Source organism: Dipodomys spectabilis, unplaced genomic scaffold (assembly GCF_019054845.1).
Source record: "Dipodomys spectabilis isolate Male_0828 unplaced genomic scaffold, ASM1905484v1 ptg000187l, whole genome shotgun sequence".
Classification (NCBI taxonomy): Eukaryota; Metazoa; Chordata; class Mammalia; order Rodentia; family Heteromyidae; genus Dipodomys; species Dipodomys spectabilis.
Window position 1 is genome coordinate 421,579 of NW_024870864.1, and position 23,877 is coordinate 445,455.

The following is a 23,877-nucleotide window of genomic DNA, read 5'->3' on the forward strand; positions in this document are numbered from 1 at the left end:
TTATGGAAGCAGAAAATTTTCACCAATTTTGACCATGTCTCAAAAAAGGACCAAGACAAACCCTCCTAAAAAGCACCTTCAGATTGGATTTATCACTAAATTAGAAACACTTCATCTGGCTCCATCTCATACAAGAGAAAAACAAAGAATTTTTAAATAAGTAAACGTATTTGACCACTGAAACTTCCTCACAGCCCCCATCCCACCCCATTCTCAGCTCTAGCCAGAGATTTCCTGTTTGGGTCACCTGAAGGCCATCACCCCTTGTTCTTCCATCAGAAGAACACCATGAAATCAAGAACAGCTGAACCATTTGCCTCAGTTCCCCATGGGAAGATATTCTTAACAATCTCTATGTGGCCAAGACAAATTGAGACTAGTGGAGCAATCTCAGTCATTGCCTCTGTATTTTCTATCTTTATCTACCCCAGGATGCCCAACCCAGACAGAAGAAAGCCAGCTTCCCCTCCTAGAAGGCACTGAGCTATCTCATTCTTGGGGGGTTGTGGGGGGAGGTCAGTAGACAGGAAGAAGCAACATTCTTCATTTCTAAGATTATCATACCAGGTCATGTTTCTGAAATGGATATCTCAAAAGGAAAGTCATAGCTGGGTGCTAGTGGCTCATGCCCGTAATCCTAACTACTCAGGAGGCTGAGATCTGATGATCACAGTTCAAAGCCAGCTCAAGCAGAAAAGTTGGTGAGACTCTTATCTCCAATGAACTATTGAAAAAAAAAAAAAAGCCAGAAGTGGCACTGTGGCTCAAGTGGTAAGAGTGCTAGCCTTGAGCACAAAGAGGCTCAGGGACAGTGCCCAGGCCCTGAGTTCAGACCCAAGGATCAGCAAAAAAAAAAAAATGGGGGTGGGGGAGAGTCAGATAGAACTATGCTTGCATGTTGGTTTGTTGGTGTAGGCAGGTCTGTCTAGGGCTCAAGGGCCCTCCTGTGGCTCTCTGTTGAGAAGGCTGGCAGGTTTGTCACAGAACATAACAAAGAGCAGCATCCTGGGGGTGGAAGAAGGGTACCTCATGCCAGGTGTACTAGAAAGGACTAAACCATCGGCATACCAGAACTTAAAATCCTAAAAGGACTTAGCTTGCACAATGCAGAATGCTTTGACCATCATCTAGACACAAAGCATGAGCATTCCCTCAAAATGCTCTTCACACAGCACTTGGAAAAGCCACCCATCCTCTAGGAGAGAGGGGAGAAGTTAGTGCATAATCTAAGGGAAGAGGGCTTTAAGGCAGAAAGAAAAAGTGATGGCAGCAGTTTGGATGCTTTCTTTGTCACCCAAGGGAACAGAAAGCATCATTGGCCTGAGTGAACGGGCAAATCTGGCAGAGGCAAGGTGGGAGGAGGGCCTCTGGCAGTCCATATGCATGGTTGAGTCTGAAGAAAGCAGCCCAGATCTCTATTCCAGTGCCCAACATAGTACCCTAGAAGTCATAGGGAGACACAAAGAGGGTGACCTTGGACACATGCTTGGCCAGGAAGGCACGTTCGTGGTACTCTGACATGTCAACGTCTACCTCCAATGTCTGAGGCCCCTCCAAGGGCTGGATGAGGATCAGCTCTACTGTCTGCCGGTCTGAACGCTGCATGACAAACTGGCCACGGCTGCTTCCACCCACAATCCCAAACCGTAAACTGGTGGGCCTAATCCGGCCTGGTGCTGAGACTGTGGCCATTCGGAAGAGCGTGATGGGCGTTTTCAGGTTGGAGGGCAGAGCCAGGTAATGGAATGAGATGGTCTTGGGCATGTGGTGGCAGGGTCTGCTGTCCATGGGGCAGGGATTTCGTTCACACTGGCTGGAGCAGAGGCAAAATGGAGGCAGTCAGACTTGGGAGAAACTTAAGGGGAAGCTTTGATTGTGGCTAGTATCAGACAGGTCCAGGGAAGGGCTTCATGATCCTAGGAGCTCCCATATTGTGTGTATCTGCACATACATGTGTATTCATGCTATTACTATCATTTGTACAGAGAAAGCCTGAGAAGATCATGTAATGATGGGGATGCTGGTAGTCATGCCAGGCGCTCTTTCTTGAGGCGATGAGCACTCTCTGTAATGGTAACACCCCAGTAATTAGCTGGCAACTCTTGCAATATGAGCTCCTCAAGCATGGCTCAAATTCCATTAGAACTAGAGTCTGGTGAAAATGCTTTCAGAATGTCTAACTTATAAAACAAAAGCCAAGCACAAGTTGAGTGCTGATGGTTCACACCTGTAGTCCTTGCTACTCAGGATGCTGAGCTTGGAGGATTAAGGTTCAAAGCCAGCCTGGGCAGGAAAGTCTGAGAGACTCTTATCTCCATTTAACCACCAAAAATTCAGAAGTGGAGTTGTAGCTCATGTGGTAGATCACTAGCTTTGAGTGAAGAACTAAAGAATGACACAAAGGTCCTGAGTTCAAGACCCAATATCAGCACCAAAAAAAAAAAAAGACAATCACAAATTAGCACAGTTGCTGATTTTGTATCATCAAGGTTACACATGGCACATGTATAAAAAAAAGTCATAGTTTTTATTTAAAAAAAAAGATTTTTCAGGCCAAATATCACATGGGACTGTTAATCCATTGTTCCCAAAGGCTTACAAAGGTCAAGTTCCCTGTTCTTCACTCAGTGACTCCTCTCTCAAATAACTACCCCTCTTCAGTGTCACTGACATTTTTGCTACTTCTAATCTGCTTCAATCCAAAAAGCAACTTAAATGACTTATGTAGTCAATTCCACTTGAAGACATTGCAAGAGCTCCTAAGATGTCTTTTTGGGGAGAAAACAGGTATGCTTTATGTGAGTTACATTATTGCAACCTCTGGAAAGCCAACAACTCTACTGCTTAAATGCTGAGCTCGCGAGATATTAAACCACCTGGTAGATTGGAAAAATGGTGGTATGTGCAAAGTGCCTGAGGTTTACACTGCATCTATTAGTTGCAAGCTATGTGAACCTGAGAAAATGGACCTCTTCTAAACAGGTGTGATTCACACCTGACTCCTGGGATGCTGGGGGTTTTACCAAGGTAACATCACCATATCTTCTCCCTGACCATGCCACCATGCAGTGGCTGCAGTCTTCTTATCTAATAAGAAGCACTGGGGCAAACTGGGTTCTTGGACAAGTTAGACAACCCATTCCCTACCCCTCAACTTTCCTATGACGTTGCTGTCTTTTTCACAGGAACTTACAGGAAGAATCCAGGCCAGCTTTACTGTAAGACCTGGGTTGTACGGGCCCAGCCCTGGTCAGCCCTGACTCTACTCACAAGGGAGATGTCTTCACATAGCTCACGTTGCCGCTGCCCTTGGGGCACTCAGGGCTGACGCACTGGAAGCCTCCACTAGTATTGATGCACGTGGTTGCCTGTGGGCACACATGTGGGCTCACACACTCATCAATATCTGAAATGCAGAGCATAAACGAGGGTGAGAATTCACAACTACCCCCCCGCCTTTCACAGAAGCACAGGACAGACCTCAAGGGCACTAGAAAAATGGAGCTCTGTGAGAGATGAGCTCCCCAAATCTTGAATGCTTATTTTTCTTTCTTTTTTTTGAGATAAGATCTCACCATGTAGCCCATACTGGGGATTGAACTTGGGACCTCACATTTGCCAGGAAGGCACTCTACTAATTGAGCCATACCTCTAGCCCAGTTTTGCCCTGGTTATTTTCAAGATAGGCTCTCGATTTAAGTCCAGATCCACCTACACTGCAATCTTCTAACATGCTTCCCCGTGTTGTAGGAGGTGACAGGTACATGCCACTGTACCTGTAGCTGAGATAATAGGCAGGTGTCACGATGCTCAGCCATTGGCTAAGATGGAGTTTTGTGAACCTTTCTGCTCAGGCTAGCCTTGAACCTTAATCCCCCATCTAGTAGCAGACTACAAGCTTCAGCCACTGTAGCTGGTGTCCTCCAATTTTTGATCTCTTGTTTCAGCTTTCTGGATGTTGATATTATAGACATGCACCACCATGTGATTTCCAAAGCATAGTCTGAAAGTATTAACCCTGTCAAGTATTCAGTAATCAAGTTCATAGAGAAACATGCTAGGGAATGCTACTCCTCAGGATCCTGTGTTCCTGGGGCATTGACCAGTGCTGGGGTTCTGGCAAGTGACAAATGAGTATTACCAGTTACTGTTTCTCCAAGACTTCCTTTTCTGCCCATGTGCCCTCAAGTCTCTCTTAAGTCACACTTCTAAGATTCAAAGATTTGTTGTTATTGTTGTTGTTTTGGTGGGTTTCTTTTATTTTTTATTTTGTTTTGTTTTTAGCCAATCATGGGGCTTAAAGTCTGGGCCTGGTCACTGTCTCTGAGTTTCTTTTCCTCAAGGAGATTCAAAGATTTTACAAAAACCGTTGATCTCAGCCACATTCCATTCTGAATGCTGACTTCCTCACTGTGTTAGTCGTAAGGAAAGTTCTCTGATCTCTTAACAACCATCCAGTGGGCCTATCCAACTGAGGTTGTCTCTTCCCCACTTGAAGCAATCCTCTGTGGACTTTCATAGTGCTATGGTAGGGGTCCTGGATGGGTATCAGTAGTTTGGTGGGTGGATAGGTGAGTAGACAGATAGAATGGATGGGTGAATGAATAGATGGATGGATGGATGAGTGTGAGTAGATAGTTGGGTAGGTAAACGGGTGAGTAGATGGGTGGGTCAACCAGTGAGAGGACGGGTATATGGACAGATGGATGGATAGATGGATTGGCGGGGAAATGGACAGATGGTTGGAAGAATGGGTAAGTGGATGGCTAGGTAAGTTGATGACTAGATGGGTGGCTGAGTGGATAACTATTTGTGTGGGGACTCTAGAGCCCCATGATAACTATGACTAGGTACAGAAATGATGAGTGGATGGTGTACGTGCAGAAAGCCTGATGCCAGTGGAAAACTGCTGGTTTGTATGTTTGTCTTATCTTGTGTTGGAGGATCCTTGGAGTTTGACATTACACAGTGATCCTATCCAATGACAATGAGTACCTGCTCTTCTTGACCCTATCTTTATTCCTCCCCGATCTCCTGTTACCTGCTCCTTGGAACATGCCCTTTGATCTCTAACCAAAACCACTTCAAGATAACAAGTACCCCCTGACCCATAAAAAGCAGAGGACAGAGGATATTCTGTAGTTTAATTAGGTCTGCCAATCTTGCTCAGTCTTGTGACAATATGAGTATGAATCTTGGCCTGATGAATATTGTTGCATGAATAATCCTTTTCCACCATCAGTGTCCACTGTATGGAGGCCTAACAAGATGTCACAAAAGAGCCCCTCTCTCTTCACAATTCCTACATCATCCTGTGTAGGGACCTTTTGTCCTTTCTCTTCTCCTTCTTCTCTAGTAGTAGTCATCACAGCCATTGTCTGAAGCCAGGTAGATTCCTCACACAATCCTGAATTCAACAGATGAGGGACCGGGGCTGTCTATCCTCCTAGTATGAAACAGGCTCCCAATAGCAAATGTACTTCTCCCCCAATGCCTGCTATAGCTCAATGTCAAAGCCTAGAATCATTTTAACCAATAAGAACCCCACTTGGCTTTCAGTGCCCCCATCCCCCTCCCATCTACTTTTCACTTTTCTAGGTTTCGGTTCTCAACTGTGGTGTGAAAATATTAAATGGAAAATTCCAAAATAAACAACTCATAAGTACTTTTTTTTTTTTGCCAGTAGTAGTTACGAACTAACGGACTGTTATATACTATATATATACCTCCAGCCTGGCTTTTGCTGGTTAATTTTGAGATAGAGTCTGGTAGATTTTTCTGCCTTGGTTGACTTCAAACCACAATTATCTAGATTTAAGTTTCCTGAGTAACTAAGATTGTTGTGAGCTGTTGGAACCTGGCTTAAATGACTTTTTTTTTTTTTTTTTTTTGGTCTGTTGTCCCTGCGCTCTTCAGCTCAAGGTGAGCACTCTACCACTTGAGCCACAGCGCCACTTCTGGTTTTCTAATGGTTTCTGGAGATAAGAGTCTCACTGACTTTCCTGCCCGGGCTGGCTTTGAACCGGGATCCTCAGATCTCAGCCTCCTGAGTAGCTAGTATTACAGGCGTGAGCCACTAGCACCTGGCGACTTTTTTTCCCCAGGATCTGTGGTTTGAACTCAGGACCTGGATGCTGTCCCTGAGCTCTGTTTGCTCAGGGCAAGTGCTCTACCACTTGAGCCACAGCTCCACTTCTGGCTTTTTTCTGTGATTAACTGGAGATAAGAGTCTCACAGACTTTTTTGTCTGAGCTGGCTTTGAACCATGATCCTCATATCTCAGCCTCTTGAATAGCTAGGATTATAGGCATGAGACACTAGTGCCTGGCTTAAGTAACCTTTTAACAGTATGTTACAATTATCCTATTTTACTACTATTTTCTATTACTGAGCCTGATTTCTAAAACAGGATTTATCATAGGCATCTATGTAGAGGATAAAAGCATCATAAGTATAGGGTTTGGTATTATCTAGGACCTTTAATGAATAAGGAAGAACAACTGTTTTCTGGCTCTGAACTACTATGAGATCTGGTATATTTGTGTTTATTAATATCTTAATACTTGCCTTAATGGCAAGTATTGCTGTAATGGGATGCCTCCTGTTAGCTGCGCAGGGCCCTCAGGTCTTATCAAGTGGTATGAGTGTAGCTGCTGCAAGAATGCTCATCCTCTCCATTCTACTGTCCACCCTTAGCTTAATGCATCATCCCTACCTCTTGAGTATACTCCAAGCCCACAGAAAACTTTCCTTGCCAATGAAGGCACTCTTTCACACTATGCTTGGAATCAACCTCCAAAACCTCAGGCCAGTCTTCCAGAAGGCATGAGCAGCTGGGATGTTCAGTTCCATGCCCCATTTTTGCCTGGATACAGTTCAGGTGATAACTGTGTCTATCCTCTGCTCTCAATAGGTCAGAATCTGATGAACACCTCCCTCTGTTCTCCCCTCAAACCCAAGTAAGGGACTCTCACTCTTGCCACTCTCTGGGCACTCTGCCCTCTACAACTCAGCTAGCCACCAAACATGACCAGCATTATGGGACCTGGCCACACTCATTCACACTGAGGTGTAAGTGCCTGTAGGAGGGAGCCTGCAGGTGCTCACAGGTAAGCCATCAGAGTTCATCAGAGAGGGAGATCAATTATCTGTACAACCTTAGCTAAGGACAATTGAGTGGAAGGGACTTGACCCTGGAAACAGTTGTTCACATGGGTCAGAAGAGATACGAACCAGGATGGTTAAGCAACTCATTTCTTACTTATGTAGATGATGTGCTTTGATCTTTGAGAGTATCTTTTTGTAGTTTGTATATGTGTGTGCCAATCCTGAAGCTTGAACTTGGGGTCTAGGCATTGTCCTTGAGCTTTTGTGCTCAAGGTTAGTGCTCTACCAGTTGAGCCACAGCTCCACTTCCAGCTTTTTGTGGTTAATTGGAAATAAGAGTCTCTTGGGCTGGGCACTGGTGGCTCATGCCTGTAATCCTAGCTACTCAGGAGGCTGAGATCTGAGGATTACGGTTCAAAGCTAGCCCTGGCAGGAAAGTCTGTGAGACTCTTATCTCGAATAAACCACCAGAAAATTGGAAGTGGTGCTGTGGCTCAAGATAGAGCACTCATTCGCCTTGAGCTGAAGAGCTGAGGGACAGTGCTCAGGCCCAGAGTTCAAGCCCCATGACCAAAAATAAAAAAGTCTCTTGGACTTTACTGCCCAGGCTGTCTTCAAACTGATCCTCAGATATCAGCCTCCTGAGTAACCAGGGTCACAAGCATGAGACACCAGGCGCCCAGCTAGTTTTTTTGTTGTTCTTTGGGGCTTGAACTCAGGGCCTGGGCTTTTTTTGTTTTAAGATCAAATGTATCCATTGGCTCTCCTCATCATTCCAGTCTTGAGGGTGAGGCTGCAGGTGGGGAGGGTCCCAGAAGCATCTTGGGCAAAGACACGAACCATCCCCAGTCACCTGCCTAGCCACAAGTCTCACTCACCCTCACAGCTCTTCCCATCTGCCATGATCTGGTATCCACTGGGGCAGGTACAGCTGTAGGAGCCAGGGGTGTTCACACAGGTATGCATGCAGAGCCGGAGGCGCCTCTCCTGCGCAAACAGCTCACACTCGTCCACATCTGGAGACAGAGGAACCCACTATGACTGCTGGGCCCATGCAATCCTCAACAGCTGGCCATCGCACCCAAAAACTCCATTCTCTGGCAGTGTGGCTGGTCTGGGCCTGATGCAGCCACTTAGCCGTAACCCCAGAACAGAAACAGGTGCGATCTCCCTTCTCCAGAACTAGGGGCCCTAATGGCTTAAAAGCACGGTGGAGAGAGCCAATGCAGTAGACCCCAGAGGGGCAACTCGGGCTAAATGGGGTTTGGGAGAAACTGCAGGGATGCACAGGAGTGGGCTGGGCAGTAACGCCAGGCTGAGGGGAGACCAAGAGATGAGCCCTAGGCCCTGCACAGCCCCAAGCCCCGGCCTACCAACACAGTGCGCCACGCCCCGGCCTACCACCGCAGTGCGCCACGCCCTTCCTGCTAACGGCGGTGGTGGGTGCTGAGCTGGGCTCAAGGTTCTGAACCGGCGCCTCCGGCTGCTTTCCCTATGTCTTGTTTTATTGACGTTTCCTCCCTAGCTTCATTCATAGGACACTGCTTAGCGGAAACCGCAAACTGGGGCTGCTTTCTTAGCCCACATGCGGTGAGTCCCCTTCCCGGCCGCACCACCCCTCGCGCCTACCCTGGCAGACGTCGCGGCTCAGGTGGAATCCTTCCTCGCAGCTGCAGAGCTGAACCTGCTCCACCTGCGAACAGCGCGGCTCCCGGCTGAAGGCAGGGCCCGAGGCGCTGATGCGCTGCAGGCTGGAGGCTGGGCCGGAGGCGCTGGTGCGCCGCGAGCTGGAGGCAGGGCCCGAGACTCTGGTGCGCTGCAGGCCGGAGGCAGGGCCCGAGGCCCTGGTGCGCTGCGGCTCGGCTGCAGGGAAAACGCGCCCTTAGAGGCCGCCCAGCCCGGCGGCCCAAACTAGGCAAAGGTGGAAGAAGAACTAGGACTAGGAACTCTTCTGTTTCCAGTTAGAAATTTAATATTATTTACACAGCTAAGGGATAGCTGATACATTTTAATTTGCTAGATCTTTCTATATTAAAATAGAGCCAGGTGCCCGTGGCTGGCGCCTGTCATCCTAGCTACTCAGGAGGCTGAGATCTGAGGATCATGGTTCAAAGCCAGCCCGGGCAGGAAACTCAGGGAGATTCTTACCTCTAATAAACCACTCAGAAAACCGGAAGTGGTGCTGTGGCTCAAGTGGTAGAGCACTAGCCTTGAGCTGAAGAGCTGAGAGGGACAGCGACAGTTCAAGGTCCACCACTGACATATGAATGAATGGATAAATAAATAAATAAGTAGATTGGACTAAGTTTGGAGTCTGTCTTTATTACTAAGGACATCTTTGCCCTGTCTGCTGTTAAACCACATTTGCTGTAATTATTGCTATGTGCTCACACCTTTCTACTAATTCCTCAAGTCATCTAGATGGTTCACTTAAGAGTAGGAACTCTCAAGTGCTTACTGTGGGATAGGGAAAGATAAACCATCAACCATCAACCGAAGCCATCAGTCTAGGTCCCACAAAGGAGGACAGAGGAGGCAGAGTACACCCCATTGTCAGTGCATGGAGACCATAGAACTGGCCACGGAGGGGACATTTGCATTGTAAAGAACTTAATACTGTTTGTTATACTTGTCTAAAGTGTTCAAAGTTTTTCCTTTATTTGATTTTTGTTTTGTTGTGCTGGTACTACGACTTGAACTTGAGGCCTCATGTTCTTGCTTAGCTTTTTCACTCAGGGCTGGCTGTCTACCATCTGAGTCACACCTCTACTTCTGGCTTTAAAAAAGTAGTTATTAAAAAGGTATTGTACAGAGGGGCTATTGTTACATGATTCAGGTAAAGAGTACATTTCTTTTTGGACATGTCACCCCTTCATCTCTGTCTCCCAGTTTTTCCCACCCACTCTCTCCCACAAATTGTATAGTTCATTTCTTTTTTTTTTTTGGTCCGGTCGTGGCACCTGAACTCTGGGCCTGGGTGCTGTCCCTCAGCTCTTCAGCTCAAGGCTAGCGCTCTACCACTTGAGCCACAGCGCCACTTCCGGCTTTTTTCATTTTGCTTATGTGGTGCTGAGGAATCGAACCCAGGGCCTTGAGCATGCAAGGCAAGCGCTCTACCACTGAGCCACCTTCCCAGCCCTATATAGTTCATTTTCAACAGTGTCCAGTGAGTACCACTGCTGCATTTGTTCACCCCTTGTCCCTCCATTCCTATGCCCCCCTTACCCTCCCAAAGACAGATAAATGAACAAACAAGATGGGGGGAGGGGCAGGAGAGAAAGAGAGAGAGAGAGTGCAAAAACAGCAGTAGCAGCAACAAACACCTTTCTTCCATTTCCTGTAGTTCACACTTCTGGCTTTTTGCTGGTTAGCTAGAGTTGAGTTTCAGAGATTTGTCTGTCCAGGCTGGCTTTAAACCTCAATCCTCAGATCTGAGCCTCTTGAGTAGCTATTACAGGCATGAGCCACAGGAGGCTAACTGTGGTTTTGTTTCTGCATTTTATAGGGAACAGAAATTACTTTTCCAATCAGAAGAAACATTACTTTTTGAACGTTTTCAGAGGACTGAGTTTCCTAAGGATCGAGAGTTGGGGGAACTGAAGAGGAACAAGTAGAAAAACGACTAGGAAGCAAAGAGGAGAGATGCTGTCACTGAGCCACTGAAGGAACCCCAGTTCTACAGTGATCCAGCTTATAGCGAGTGGGACAGTGAGACTCATCTCCAATTAACCCCCCCCCCAAAAAAAAAGGCAGAAAAGAAACTGTAGCATAAATGGTAGAGCAATAGCCTTGAGCAAAACAACAACAACAAAAACATTAAAGAACAGTGCTAGGCCCTGAGTTCGAGCCCCAGAAGCTGGCTAATGATGGTTGTACATGCACTATAAATGTGCTCTGTGCCACTGAATAGTACATTTAAAGATGGTAAGCGTTTGGTAAATTAAATGGGTAGCCGAGGAAAGAGAGAGCAGCACGTGGTATTCAGGCAGGGGAAAGGTTTCTTTTCGAGCACGGAGCAGGGCCACAACTTATCCAGGCCAGAGGCAGGAGGTGTGGACACATGGGATGCAAATGTAACCTCAGGGATTGGGGGGGGGGGGGGACTTAGCCAAGAGGAGGGAGGAGTCTGTTCCCCCTTCCCAGGGGGAACCTTACAGTAAGTATCCTGTATACCCGACTATAGTAAAGAGAATTAAGTAATTGGTTTGTGGACCTGCAGTTCCGCTATTTAGGAGCTGAGGCAGAAGAATCACCTAAACCAAGGAGTTCAAGGCCAGCCTAGGCAACAAAGCAGAACTTGTCTCCCCAAAAATAAATAAATAAAATAGAATTGGATGGGAATGGGAGGTGAGTTTTCTATCGGGGAGCTAGTAGAAAGGCGCAGACCAACTGGTGGGAAGCAAGGTTCCAGGCTGAAAGACCACGTGAGCAAGAGTCAGGTGTCTGCTAGGCCAGAGGGAAATTAGAAGAACATAGCCAGTGATATGCTGTCCCTCCCCCACACTCCTTCTTGGTGATGAGTCTGGGGTCTGTTTGTGGTGATTCTTCATAAAATGGCCTCAGACACCAAGACACCGAGAACTCAGACACCCTAAGTGGTAGAAACCCTAATAAGGGGGTGGTTGACTGACACAGTGAGATGGAACTGTATCAACAGAGGCAGTGCTGTTCACACAGTCCTGTCTCTTCACCACCACCACCACCACCAACACCACCACCCCCACCCCACCCCCACCCCCCACCCCCCCCCCCCCCCCGCCATCTCCATTGATGGCACCGGAGGACTCCCCAAGAGAGAAGGTCTCATGCTGACAAAGCTCCCAAGTCCACTAACAGCCAAGGAACTTTAAACAGCCCATCTTGGGGAGGGGCACTATTTAAACCTGACACAGAGTTGGGTCCAATAAAAAGATAATAAGGTTTTTGTGATTTTGTTGGTTTGTTGGTGTTTTGTTTGTTTTGTGTTGGAAGCCAGAGTCATAAGCCCTAAGAAACATGAGCTGTCAGGACGAAAGCACTAGGTCTTGTCCTTGCCCACGGCCTGAAGCAGCAACAGCTGATGGTTGTCTCTCTCATCTTAACTTAATTAAACCAGATATTGAGCTCAGCTATCTCTAACTGGGGGCCTTCTGTTTTCTATATGGCTAAAGCTGCTGACGCCTGCTGAATGCTGCTTAACACGCACATCTTGACCTTTCTTTGCCCTTTCCTGTGCAAAAACTCTGTATAAAGAAATGCACTGGATGAGAGCCTGGGCTGCTTCAGTCTCCCAGATTTCTGGTACTGCCTGTCCACCTGGCCCCAGCTTTCTCTAGAGTGTCTATGTGCTGTTCTTCAAAATCTCTTAGGGTCTTCCCTTGGATACAGCTTGACATAGCTGGTCTGCGGCAGTTTTTATCTAAGAAGAGCCCACGATGGCCTTCATCTTGCTGTTCTCCAGCCTCAGGAGGCTGAGGAGGGCTGGGGTTATAGGTGAATATTAAAGATTAATTAACAGCTGGGCACCAGTAAGTGACTCACACCTGTAATCCTAGCTACTCAGGAGGCTGAGATCTGAGGATCGCAGTTCAAAGCCAGCCAGGCAGGAACCTGAGACTCTTATTTCCAATAAAACACCAGAAAACCGGGAGTGGTACTGTGGCCTAAGTGGTAGAGCACTCACCTTGAGCTGAAGAGCTGAGGGACAGCACCCAGGCCCAGAGTTCAAGCCCCATGAACAACAACAAAAATTTTTTTTAATTTTAAAAAAAGATTGATTAACTACTATTCTCTGGAAAGTATTACAATAACCATCCATGGCACACACAAAATAAAGCAACCAGAACCAGACAGAACACTCCAGGGTTGTTCAACAAAGGAATAGGCTCTTCTTCTTTGAAGCTGGACTTTTCTTCTGAGGAAGGTTTAGATGCTGCACAGTGCAGGCCCATTATTCATGTTTCAAAATCCTTCACATTTGTTTTCCCTTGTTTGTGTGGTATGTGTGTGTGTGGGGGGGGGGGGGCTTGAACTCAGACCTGGGTTCTGAAAACTCCCTTAGCTTTCTCAGTCAAGGCTGGTGCTCTACCACTTAAACCACAGCTCTGCTTCTGACTTTTTGATGGTTATTAGAAATAAGAGTTTCATGGACTTTCCTGCCTGGGCTGGTTTTGAACTATGATTCTTAGATCTCAGCCTCCTGGGTAGCTGGGATTACAAGTATGAGTCACCAGTGCCTGGCATCATTTGATTCTTGCCATGTGCAAAATCAGCCATCGTGAGTCCTTAGACCTCTGGCCAGGGATACATTAAGACTCTAATCAAATGTCTAATGATTCACTTCTTAAAATACCTTGGACTTGACTGTGCTGCCAATTGCTAATTTTGTAATGGAAATATTTAAAGTCAAGCTGATTCTGCTGACAGAAGAAATGCTAATCAATAAAGGAGGCCATGGCGAATCTTCCCAAGTCACGTTCCCAATTTGGGAACTGTTAGGTTGGGTGTCAGGCCTTCTACTAGTTATCTTCCAGCAAAAGGATGAAAACTGGTTACCCAAAAGGAGTACGTAATGTCTGAGAGAACACTGTAGGGAATCAAGGAACAGTGAATGGGAACCAGAGAGGAAAAGCCCATGTCTCTGGGGGGCATTGGGCTGGTGCTGTGTCTGCATGTGGTGACCAGGGTTGCTGCAGGGATCGTCCTCACCCAATCCCACAGTAGCTACGTACCAGTCTGGGCCTGATGTTCACAGTGGCCCCCCGTCCTTCCTGGAGGACAGATGCATCTGTACTGGTTAACTTCTTCTATACAGGTCCCACCATTGTGACAGGGCTGGCTGGCGCAAGCACTGATATCTAGGAAAGAATACATTTCCAAATGTGATTTGTAGTTCTAAACCCATCAAAACAACGATAGAGCTGGGTGCTGGTGATTCACACCTGTAATCTCAGCTACTCAGACCATTCAATGAAATAGAAAAAAAGCCAGAAGTGGGGTGTGTGGTTCAAGTGGTTGAGGGCCGGTCTCAAGTTAACAAAAAAAAAAAAACAAGAGAAAAGTCGAGGCCTGGAGTTTAAGTCCTACTACTAACACATACAAAATAAAAACAAACAAATGACAAAATAAATAATGATAGGTTCTCTTTCATTACAGCTTCAGGAGTAGATAGCTGAAGAAGAACCATTCCAGTTTCCTGTCCCTCCACCCTGACCTTTCTACCTCTCTACCAGCAAGAGCTGCAAGGGGGTGGAGATAAAGTCCCATAGCTTCTCCATCCAGCAGACCCTGGACCTGGCACATACTGTGCCCACCTGATGGGGGCACCTGGAACCCCAGCATTCATGCTCGACCCCAGAGGCACTGGTGTATCTAGACAGCTGTAACCAGGCAAGGGTGTCTGCCTTGCTCACTGCCTCTGTGTGTGGGTGTGTATGTGTTTGTATGTGTGTGCTGTGTGCATGTACGTATGTGTGCCGATACTGGAGCTTGAACTTAGGGCCTCAAGCTGTTGCTTGGTTTTTTTGCTCAAGGTTGGTGCTCTACCACTTGAGCCACAGATCTATTTCCAGGGGTTTTTTTGTTTTTGTTTTGGAAATAAGAGTCTCACAGGAGAGTTACAAAGAGAAGGATGGCCTATTGAAATATGTAGAGATAGGGAAAATTTGTTCTCCAAATTCACAGCCAGCAGCCCTCCTGTGCTCTACCATGTAGGGGCTGGTTAACATTCTTTTAATATTGGTAAAGGGAGCTGGTCCTTGCTCATTTATACACCATGTACAGAGGGAGAATGTTTAAAACCCTATAAATACTTCACTGAGTCCTAGGCATACAGATTAATTTTCTTTGCTTTTGAATACTTTTTTTGTTTTGTGGCCTCCCATTTTCCTGCAAACATTTATAAAATTTATAAATAGAAAAAAGATGATTTTTAGCCAAACAATGGCTTCTCATGCCTGCAATCTTAGCTACTCAAGAAGATGAGATTTGAAGATCTTGGTTCAAAGCTTGCCCAGGCAGGAAAATCCATGAGATTCTTATTTCTAATTAACCAGCAAAAAGCTGGGAGTGGAAGTATGTCTCAAGTGGTAGAGTGCCACCTTGAGTAAAAAACCTAAGGAACAGCACCCAAGCCCTGAGTTCAAACCTCAGTATTGGCACACACACACAAAAATGTAAAGCAAAGAAAAAGATGATTTTGTAAAACCCTTGTGTTATATGCTCGTTTCAAATTTCCTAAGCGCAGTGTTCATATAAACACAGGCCGTTTCCATGAGAGAGAGAGAGGGTGTGGCAGCTCACAGATTTGCTGGCAGCATTTGGGGAGAGAAGCCAGGTGAAAGCAGGTGCTTCATTCCTAGTGAGAACTGCAGCCTAGTTCTGGGTGGAATGGCAGAGACTTTGGCTTCCCTCAAGCCTCCTGGAGACTGAGATGTCATAGAGAAGGTTAGATGGTTTCTATTTCATCTGGAAGCATCCAGAGCGACTTGTCCCAGGGGAAGGAGCTCTTTCCATTTCTCTGTACCCTCCACCTGAGCCATTATGGTTTCAGGTGACTGGTTTCCAGGAATGGGTGTGAATGACACCACATAGGTATTGTTCTCATTACCCGTGATCCAGCCTCGGTGCTGTTCAGAAGCATCTTCTACAAGCAGGCAGCTCACTAGGCCATGGAGTCGTGGGAGAGAGCCAGAAAGTGTGGGACACTGATACCTTCAGCTTGGCCCTGGTGGCCCCAGGCCATTGTCTCTCCTTTGGGGGACTGCAGTGGAAGACACTGAGCCTGGGATGCACCTGGCTCCTGTGGGAGGCGTCTGGTGTCTGGAGGTGCCAGGACTGGTCTGCCTAGGAGATTCATTTCTTGACAGGCTCCAGACAGACTCTCTGGATTTCTTATCTTGATGCGCAGTGTCGGCATTTGGTGGCCCAGGGCCCTTTCTGGTGCCCAGTCTGAGTCCTGACTGAATGAAATACAGTTGACATTGCATTCAACTGTGTCCCAGGCATGGCATTTAGTCACGAGCACAGCAACATTAGAGCTACTACAAAGGGAGCACAGAGAGAGGCTGGCAAGCCAAGGCACAGCCTTATTTCCACTTACTCTTACATAAGCACTTCCCATTGGCATTAAGTGAGGTTAAGGATTATGGGCATCGTCTAACTCTTGCCCTATCTATCTAACTATTTTTCTATCTATCTGTCTGCCAGTCTGTCTATCTGTCAGTCTATCTGTCTTTCTATCCAGTGTGTTGGTACTGAAACTTGACCTCAGAGCCTTGTGCTCTTGCGAAGGCTTTTCCTGCTCAGGGCTGGTGCTCTACCACTTGAGCCATGCCTCCACTTCCAGCTTTTTGCTGATTAATCGCAGATAAGAGTCTCTTGGATGTGTTTGCCCCAGCTGTGTCCCATTCCAACTGGAGAATAACCTGCCAAGCCCTCAGTCAAGTGTCATCCACCTTACATTTATACATCTTCTGGTGTTCTGTCTTGCAAGCTCTTCCTGTCTCCTTTTTACTCCATCCTCCATCTGACCTCCTTGTCCTTAGAGTCTCTATCCTGAGCCACTCTTATCTTCTCTCAGTGTTCCTATCAATCACTGTCCATGGAGTTAAACACTATCTGATGTTTCTCACTCTACTGTGTAATCTCAGCTCCTTCTGCCTGAGCCCCAGCCTGTACCACTGTCACCTGACATTCCTAAGTTAAACAAATGGATCCCCATTGCAATACTGCACTGATGTTTTAAATCAGTAAGTCCAAATAGGATTCTGGCTAATGACCCCACACAGAGCCCTGTTAAAAACACACCTAACTGCATGTGATGGCTCAAGCTTATAATCCTAGCTACTTGAGAGGCAAGGATCAGAGGATCATGGGTTGAGGCCCGCCCAAACATAAAAGTTCATGGAACTTCATGTCAGTCAGTGGCTGGATATGGTGGCTTAACTGTCATCCCCAGAAGCTTAGGGAAACACAAGTAGGAAGATCACAGTCCAGGCTGGCCTGGCCATAAAGTGAGACCCTACCTTGAAAAGACCAATATGAAAAAGGGGAGGGGCTAGACACTTGGAGCTCCTGCTGCATGGTCATGTCAAAGGCCTTTATTCCTCTCCAGTCAAAGGGACAAGCCCTTTGGCATGGGTCCTCCTATTCAGAAAGCTTTGCATCTTAAAAGCATGCCCTTTAGAGAAAGAACAAGGGGAAACTCATTCAGGGAGCAAAGGATTGCTGTCCACCCTGGAGTGCAGGAGCCCACCTCAGCCTGCTATGTTTATAATGGCACAAGTATCTATGATTGCTTCTATGCCAAACCAGGCTTATCATTTACTTTCTAAGCAGTTGTCTTGAGAGGAGAGGGAGAGAGGTTATTAAACTGTTGCCATGTTGTCTTACACTGACTTTGTTGGGTTTTGAGGTGAACCCCTGTAATTAAGATTATTTCTCAGCTGGGCACCTGTGGGTCATGCCTGTAATCCTAGCTACTTGGGAGCCTGAGATCTGAGGATCACTGTGTGAAGTTAGCCTGGAAAAGCTTTTATCTCTAATAAATTACCCAGAAAAAGGCAGAAGTGGTACTGTGGCCCAAGTGGTAGAGTGCTAGCCTTGAGCACAAAAGCTCAGGGACAGCAATCAGGCCCTGAGTGCAAGCCCCAGGACCAGCACATACACACACACACACACACACACACACACAAACACACACACGATTATTTCTCTATGTCAACACACAGTGACAGGACTGCAGAGATACAAAATGAATTTGTATATATTCAAAAGGTAGCTTTTAGCTCCCATCCTAGCTAGCTAAAGTCTGAGATCAGCAGGATCATGGTTTTGTGCCAAACTAGGCAAAAAAGTCCATGAGACTTCATCTCAAGAGAAGAATCTGGGCATGATAGCACATACCTGTCAGCTATGTCAGGAAGTGTGAAATAGGCAGATCTTGGTCTAAAGGAAACAAGACTCCACCTCGAAAATAACAAATGCAAAAAAGGGCTGGAGGAGTGGGTCAAAAAAAAAAACTGGGGGGTCCATGGCTGCTTATTAGTTCACTGGGCTCCAGCCTATGTCTCAGCCACGTCATTAAAACAGAAGTGCTGGCCAGTCAGAATGGCCCACATCCACAAATCAGCCAACGACAAATGCTGGAGGGGATGTGGAGAAAGAGGAACCCTGTTACACTGCTGGTGGGAATGTACACTTATACAACCACTTTGGAAAGCAGTCTGGAGGGTCCTTAGAAAGCTAAAGATTGACCTCCCTTACGACCCAGTCATACCACTTCTAGGCATCTACCCTGAACAACAGGAACCAATATACAAAGACACCTCCATGTTTATTACAGCACTGTTCACAATAGCTAGGATATGGAAACAACTCAGATGCCCCACCACAGATGAATGGATCCAAAAATTGTGGTATCTATACACAATGGAATATTATGCAGCCATTAGAAATGACAAAATAATGGCATTTGCAGGGAAATGGATGGAGCTAGAAGGAATCATGTTGAGCAAGGTAAGCCAAGAACGAAGAGACAAACGGTACATGGTCTCCCTGATAAGTGGATGCTAAATCCAAAATGTTAGGTGATACGACAAAACTAACAGGACTTAAGAAACAAAGAACTCCCACTCATCTGGTCAAACCACTACTAAATATCCCCATGCTGCTGATCACATGTATGGTGTATATGTGTACACCGTTATATGTTACAGACTGTGATAGACAATTTGCTCCAGAAAAGTTAGAATGAACTTGTGACTTTAAATGAGCATCATTATTCCACAATACTGTGAAATTCGGGAAATTATGTAATCACTTAATCACAATCAAAAAAAAAAAAAAAAGAACCTGGGGGAAGGTAGGGAGGGAAGGGATGGTAGGGGGGAAACAATGGAGGGGGTAACAATGTTCAAGAGGAAGTGTACTCATTACCTCACTCATGTAACTGTAACCCTCTGTATAGTATCTTTACAATTAAAAAAAAAAAAAAACAGAAGTGCTGGGCACTGGTGCTCAAACCTCTAATCCTAGCTACTTAGGAGGCTGAGACCTAAGGATTGTGGTTCAAAGCTAGCCCAGGCAGGAAAGTCTGTGAGATTCTTATCTCCAATGAACCACCAGAAAATAAGAAGTATTACTTTAGCTCAAAGTAGTAGAGCACTAGCCTTGAATGAAATTGCTCAGGGACAGTATCCAGGCACCGAGTTCAAGCCTCATGACCAATAAAACAATAGCAACAACAACAACAAAAACAGAAGCACTAAATCTCCCTGCTAACGGGTCTGGCTGATATGGCTGAAACTGATACCCATGAATCAAAGAAATTCCTGCTGAGCATAGGCTCAGCCTGCCAGCCTGGGGGAGGTCATGTCTTGCAGCTGGTTGAGTAGCTTGGTAATGACGTATGAATATTTTGTCCCATTCCGCTATGGGTGACCTCTTATGCCCAGATTACACTTACAGAGATGAAAAAAAAAAAGTTTTATCATGGTTACCACCTTGCATGGGCCACAACCTTGTTCCCTGAATCAACTTTTCCCGATTGTCACAGTATATGAAGTCCTGGGATAAGGCCAGGGTGGAGGCTAGAGGAAGAAAGGAGACTGAAAACACAGGTGAATCTGGAATGCGCTGCTCAGTTCAAAGACAAGAGTCAAGGCATGCTCTGGACCATGGAAAGGCCAGCAGATCTACCATTGCTTGTGGACAGGCCCCAATGTTTTGGTGCTTTTGACTTTCTTTTTTTTTTTTTGGCGGTCGTGGGGCTTGAACTCTGGGCCTGGGTGCTGTCCCTCAGCTCTTCAGCTCAAGGCGAGCGCTCTACCACTTGAGCTACAGCGCCACTTCCAGTTTTCTGGTGGTTTATTGGAGATAGGAGTCTCACGGTCTTTCCTGCCCGGGCTGGCTTTGAACGGCGATCCTCAGATCTCAGCCTCCTGAGTAGCTAGGATTACAGGTGTGAGCCACCAGCGCCCGGCGATTTTGACTTTCTTAATCTCTTTTATGCTTCTCATAGGAGCAAGAGCACTGGTATTTCTCAAGCTTTGGATAATACCTGTAGTGCATAAGGAATATATTAACAATGCAGTTTCCTGAATTTCACCTATAAAGACTTCAATTCACTCAGTAGGTCTTTGGGGCACCAGCATCTACATTTTATGAAGTTTTTCTGGGTGACTGTAATACCTGAAAGTTGGACAACAGTAACTAAAGCAAAGACTAAAACACCAAAGATCAAAAAAAAAAGCTGGCTGGAAGGCTAGTTAGATTACCCCTGTAATCCAACAACACTCAAGAGGCAGCAATCAGGAGGATTGAGTTTCAAGGCCAGACTTTAAAAAAAAAAAAAAAGTTAGGGGGCTGGGAAGATGGCTCAGTGGTAGAGTGCTTACCTTGGGTTTGATTCCTCAGCACCACATAAGCAGAAAGAAAAAAAGCCGGAAGTGGCGCTGTGGCTCAAGTGGTAGAACGCTAGCCTTGAGCTGAAGAGCTGAGGGACAGCGCCCAGGCCCAGAGTTCAGGCTCACGACAAGAACCCCCCCACCAAAAAAAAAAAAAAAATGAGTTAGGCTGGGAATGTGGCTTAGTGGTAGAAGGCTTGCCTAGCATGCATGAAGCCCTGGGTTCAATTTCTCAGTACCACATAAAGAGAAAAAGTTGGAAGTGGCTCTGTGGCTCAAGTGGTAGAGTGCTAGCCTTGAGCAAAAGAAGCAACAGGGACAGTGTCCAGGCCCTGAGTTCAAGCCCCAGGACTGGCAAAAAAAAAAAAAGTCAGATTCCCATCTTGCTACTTGTGTTTCTCCTGGGCTGTCCTTGAACCATGGTCCCTGGCTTTCTGCCTTAGAGCTAGGATTACAGGTGATTTTTCTTTATATCAAAAAGATAATGTTTACAAGCTTCACAGTGGAAGACAAATAAAAGAAACCTTTTCAGGCTTCTCCTGTGCCCCAAAAGTCTATCAGATCAAGTCCTAATGCAGATTCAAAAGACACTTGAGGGCTGGGAAGGTGGCTCAGTGGTAGAGCGCTTGCCTTGCATGCCTGAGGCCCTGGGTTCGATTCCTCAGCACCACATAAGCAAAAAGAAAAAAGCCGGAAGTGGTGCTCTGACTCAAGTGGTAGAGCGCTAGCCTTGAGCTGAAGAGCTGAGGGACAGCGCCCAGGCCCAGAGTTCAGGCCCCATGACCAGACCCCCCCAAAAAAAAGAAAAAAAAAAGACACTTGAGAAATTTCCTCTACCCAGAGGAGAGCAGCAGCCTCACACACTACAGCCCCAGAACACAGCAGCCGCTAGGACTCCTTGCAGCACCTTTCTCTTGTCCCACTCCTCAGCCCTAGGGTAGTGTCTTGCGTGAGATCCAGTCACTGTAGTCCTAAATTAAGTACAGCAGAGTCTCTGGGGTCAGCATATCCACAAACTACCACTTGCTGTGTGACCTTGTATACGTTCCTTAACCTCTCTGTGCATAATTTTTTTCCTACATGCAAAAAAAGAGTATCTAGTTGGAACTGGTTAGCAAATCCAAGCAGATGGACAGCAGTCCAGGCTTGGCAGAGAAGTGAGGAATCAGGCACGTTCCCCTGCTTTATGTTTAAGGAAGGATTCAAGTATCAGGCACACAGTGGTCCCAAGATGACTCTTTGTATCCTCCAGCCCCCTTGCCCTGCTGTGGGGGAGGAGGGTCTGCCTGGTAGGTGGAAAGAAGGGGTGATACCTCTGCAGTGGGGCTGCTCCCCTGTCCAGGTCCCGTTGGGAAGACACACCACACTGCTGAGCCCTTCCAGGCGGAAGCCGGCATTGCAGGTAAAATGGACTTCATGATCCACTAGGTACTTGCTTCCAAACTTTCTACCATCCGAAGGAGCATTCAGAGCAGGGCAGGAAACTGGAAGGAGAAAAGGGAAGATTAGGAGGAGCCCCTGCTGGGTACCAACACCCTCTATGGCAGGCCTGCTGCCACTGTGTGGGGCACTCTAGACACAGCTCCTCATCCAATTGTCAATGTGCTTGGGGAGAGGGAGAGGTTCAGGTACAGTGGCTAGGCCCTGAGTTCAGGCCCCAGGACCAGCACAGAGAGACAGGGAGAGAGGGAATGGGAGACAGCCAGATAAAGATGACAAGCAGCAGGCACATTTTAACTCTGTCTCTCTTCTCTTTCTGTCTGTCTGTCTGTCTCTGTCTCTGTCTCTTTCTCTGTCTCTCTCTCTGTCTCTCTGTCTCTGTCTGTCTGTCTCTCTCTCTGTCTCTTTCTCTGTCTCTCTCTGTCTCTCTGTCTGTGTCTCTGTGTCTGTGTCTCTGTCTCTGTCTCTCTCTCTTTCTCTCTCTCTCTCTCTCTCACACACACACACACACAATATACACACATACACACACACCAGCGTTAAACCATGGACCTTAGGTAAGGATGGTCCTGGAGTCTTAGCACATAGCAGGTTGGGAGGGAATCAGAGATAGTTGTTTGGTCTTTGTTCTCTGACTGTGACAATGCTGCTGTGGGGACCCACCTGGGGGGCTGTCCGGGGCCGCCTTGCTCACAGAGTTGTGCAGCTCAGCCAGCCGACTCTTCATATTGCGGATGCTCTCGGCAAAGCGAGTCTCTTGGCCCTTCAGCAGCTGCTCCAGCTGGCGGATGGCAGTGAGGAGCTGCTGCCTGTTCAGACAGTTCTGGGGAGAGGAGAGACCACCACTCATCGGGTCTGGCTCACGCCCACCCTGCGCTTCCAGAAGCTCCTGAAACTACAGGGCCCAAATCACCCCAGCAGCTCACTAAGCACCTTTCACTGCTCAGCACCAAGCTGGGCAAAATCTGCTCCAATAGGCCAGCAGATGACAGCCCCAAGCACAGGCATCATGGCTCTAGTCCACCCCTCAAGAAATAAAACGAGGACACGGTGACCTATCTGACAGAGTGGCTAAGCAGTTATCTGAACCCACAGTTCCTTATAATCATGTCTCCTACTGCAGACATACTCTCTCATTCTGTGAACATCCCAGAACCTGGGCCTTGGTAAACTCCTCTCTGTCTTGAAAATCATCTTGAAAAACAAGGTGATGGGGAGACAAGTAAAACAGGATCACACAGTGGCTCCTATATGTAAGAGTTTACGTAACAGGGAAAACAAGAAAGAAAAATAGCTCGAGTATTCATTAAAAAAAAAAAAAAGCAATGCCCAAGCCCAGCACTGGTGGTTCACACCTATAATCCTAGCTACTCAGGAGGCTGAGATCTAGGATCACAGTTCAAAGCCAGCCTGGGCAGGAAAAGTCCGTGAGACTCTTATCTCCAATAAACCACTCAGAAAACTGGAAGTAGTACTGTGGCTCAAGTGGTAGAGCGCTAGCCTTGAGCTGAAGAGCTGAGGGACAGAGCCCAGGCCCAAAGTTCAAGCCTTACCACCAACCCTCTCCACCCCCGCAAAAAAAAAAAAAAAAAATCAATGCCCAGCTATGATGCTTCAAAAGCCATAAAGGGTGCAGGGGTTGTGCTAATAGATGGCAAAGGGTAACTTTGAGCAACTTAAGCTCCACATGTAAACTTTCCAATCTCAATTGTTTTTTAAGAGCTTGGACATGATCTCATAAGTTTATGGTAATTATAAATTGACTTGTTGAATTGAACCCCCATTGCACAACTACTTTTTTTTTTTTTGATCAGTCGTGGGGCTTGAACTCTGGGCCTGGGCACTGTCCCTCAGCTCCTCAGCTCAAGGCTAGCGCTCTACCACTTGAGCCACAGAGCCACTTCTGGTTTTCTAGAGGTTTATTGGAGATAAGAGTCTCATGGAC

General features: G+C 46.7%; 1 protein-coding gene across 1 annotated transcript; it reads right to left on the reverse strand.

The window, feature by feature from the left end:
* Nucleotides 1-1,440: 1,440 nt before the first annotated feature.
* Fbln7 (fibulin 7) lies at nucleotides 1,441-22,782 on the reverse strand. Its single transcript, XM_042695351.1, has 7 exons — nucleotides 22,596-22,782; nucleotides 21,806-21,976; nucleotides 13,814-13,943; nucleotides 8,737-8,858; nucleotides 7,986-8,123; nucleotides 3,271-3,406; nucleotides 1,441-1,813 (listed from the first exon to the last, which is right to left on the reverse strand). The coding sequence occupies exons 1-7, from the start codon at nucleotides 22,780-22,782 to the stop codon at nucleotides 1,441-1,443; spliced, it is 1,257 nt and encodes a 418-aa protein (XP_042551285.1).
* Nucleotides 22,783-23,877: the final 1,095 nt, after the last annotated feature.

Coding starts and splice junctions, on each gene's coding strand:
- Fbln7 (XM_042695351.1), bottom strand. CDS start 22,782: ATGAGTGGTGGTCTCTCCTCTCCCCAGAACTGTCTGAACAGGCAGCAG. Junction 8,859..13,813: donor CATCAGGCCCAGACTGGTAC/GTAGCTACTGTG, acceptor CCCAGCCTCCAG/CCTGCAGCGCATCAGCGCCT. Junction 1,814..3,270: donor TATGTGAAGACATCTCCCTT/GTGAGTAGAGTC, acceptor CCTCTGCTCCAG/CCAGTGTGAACGAAATCCCT.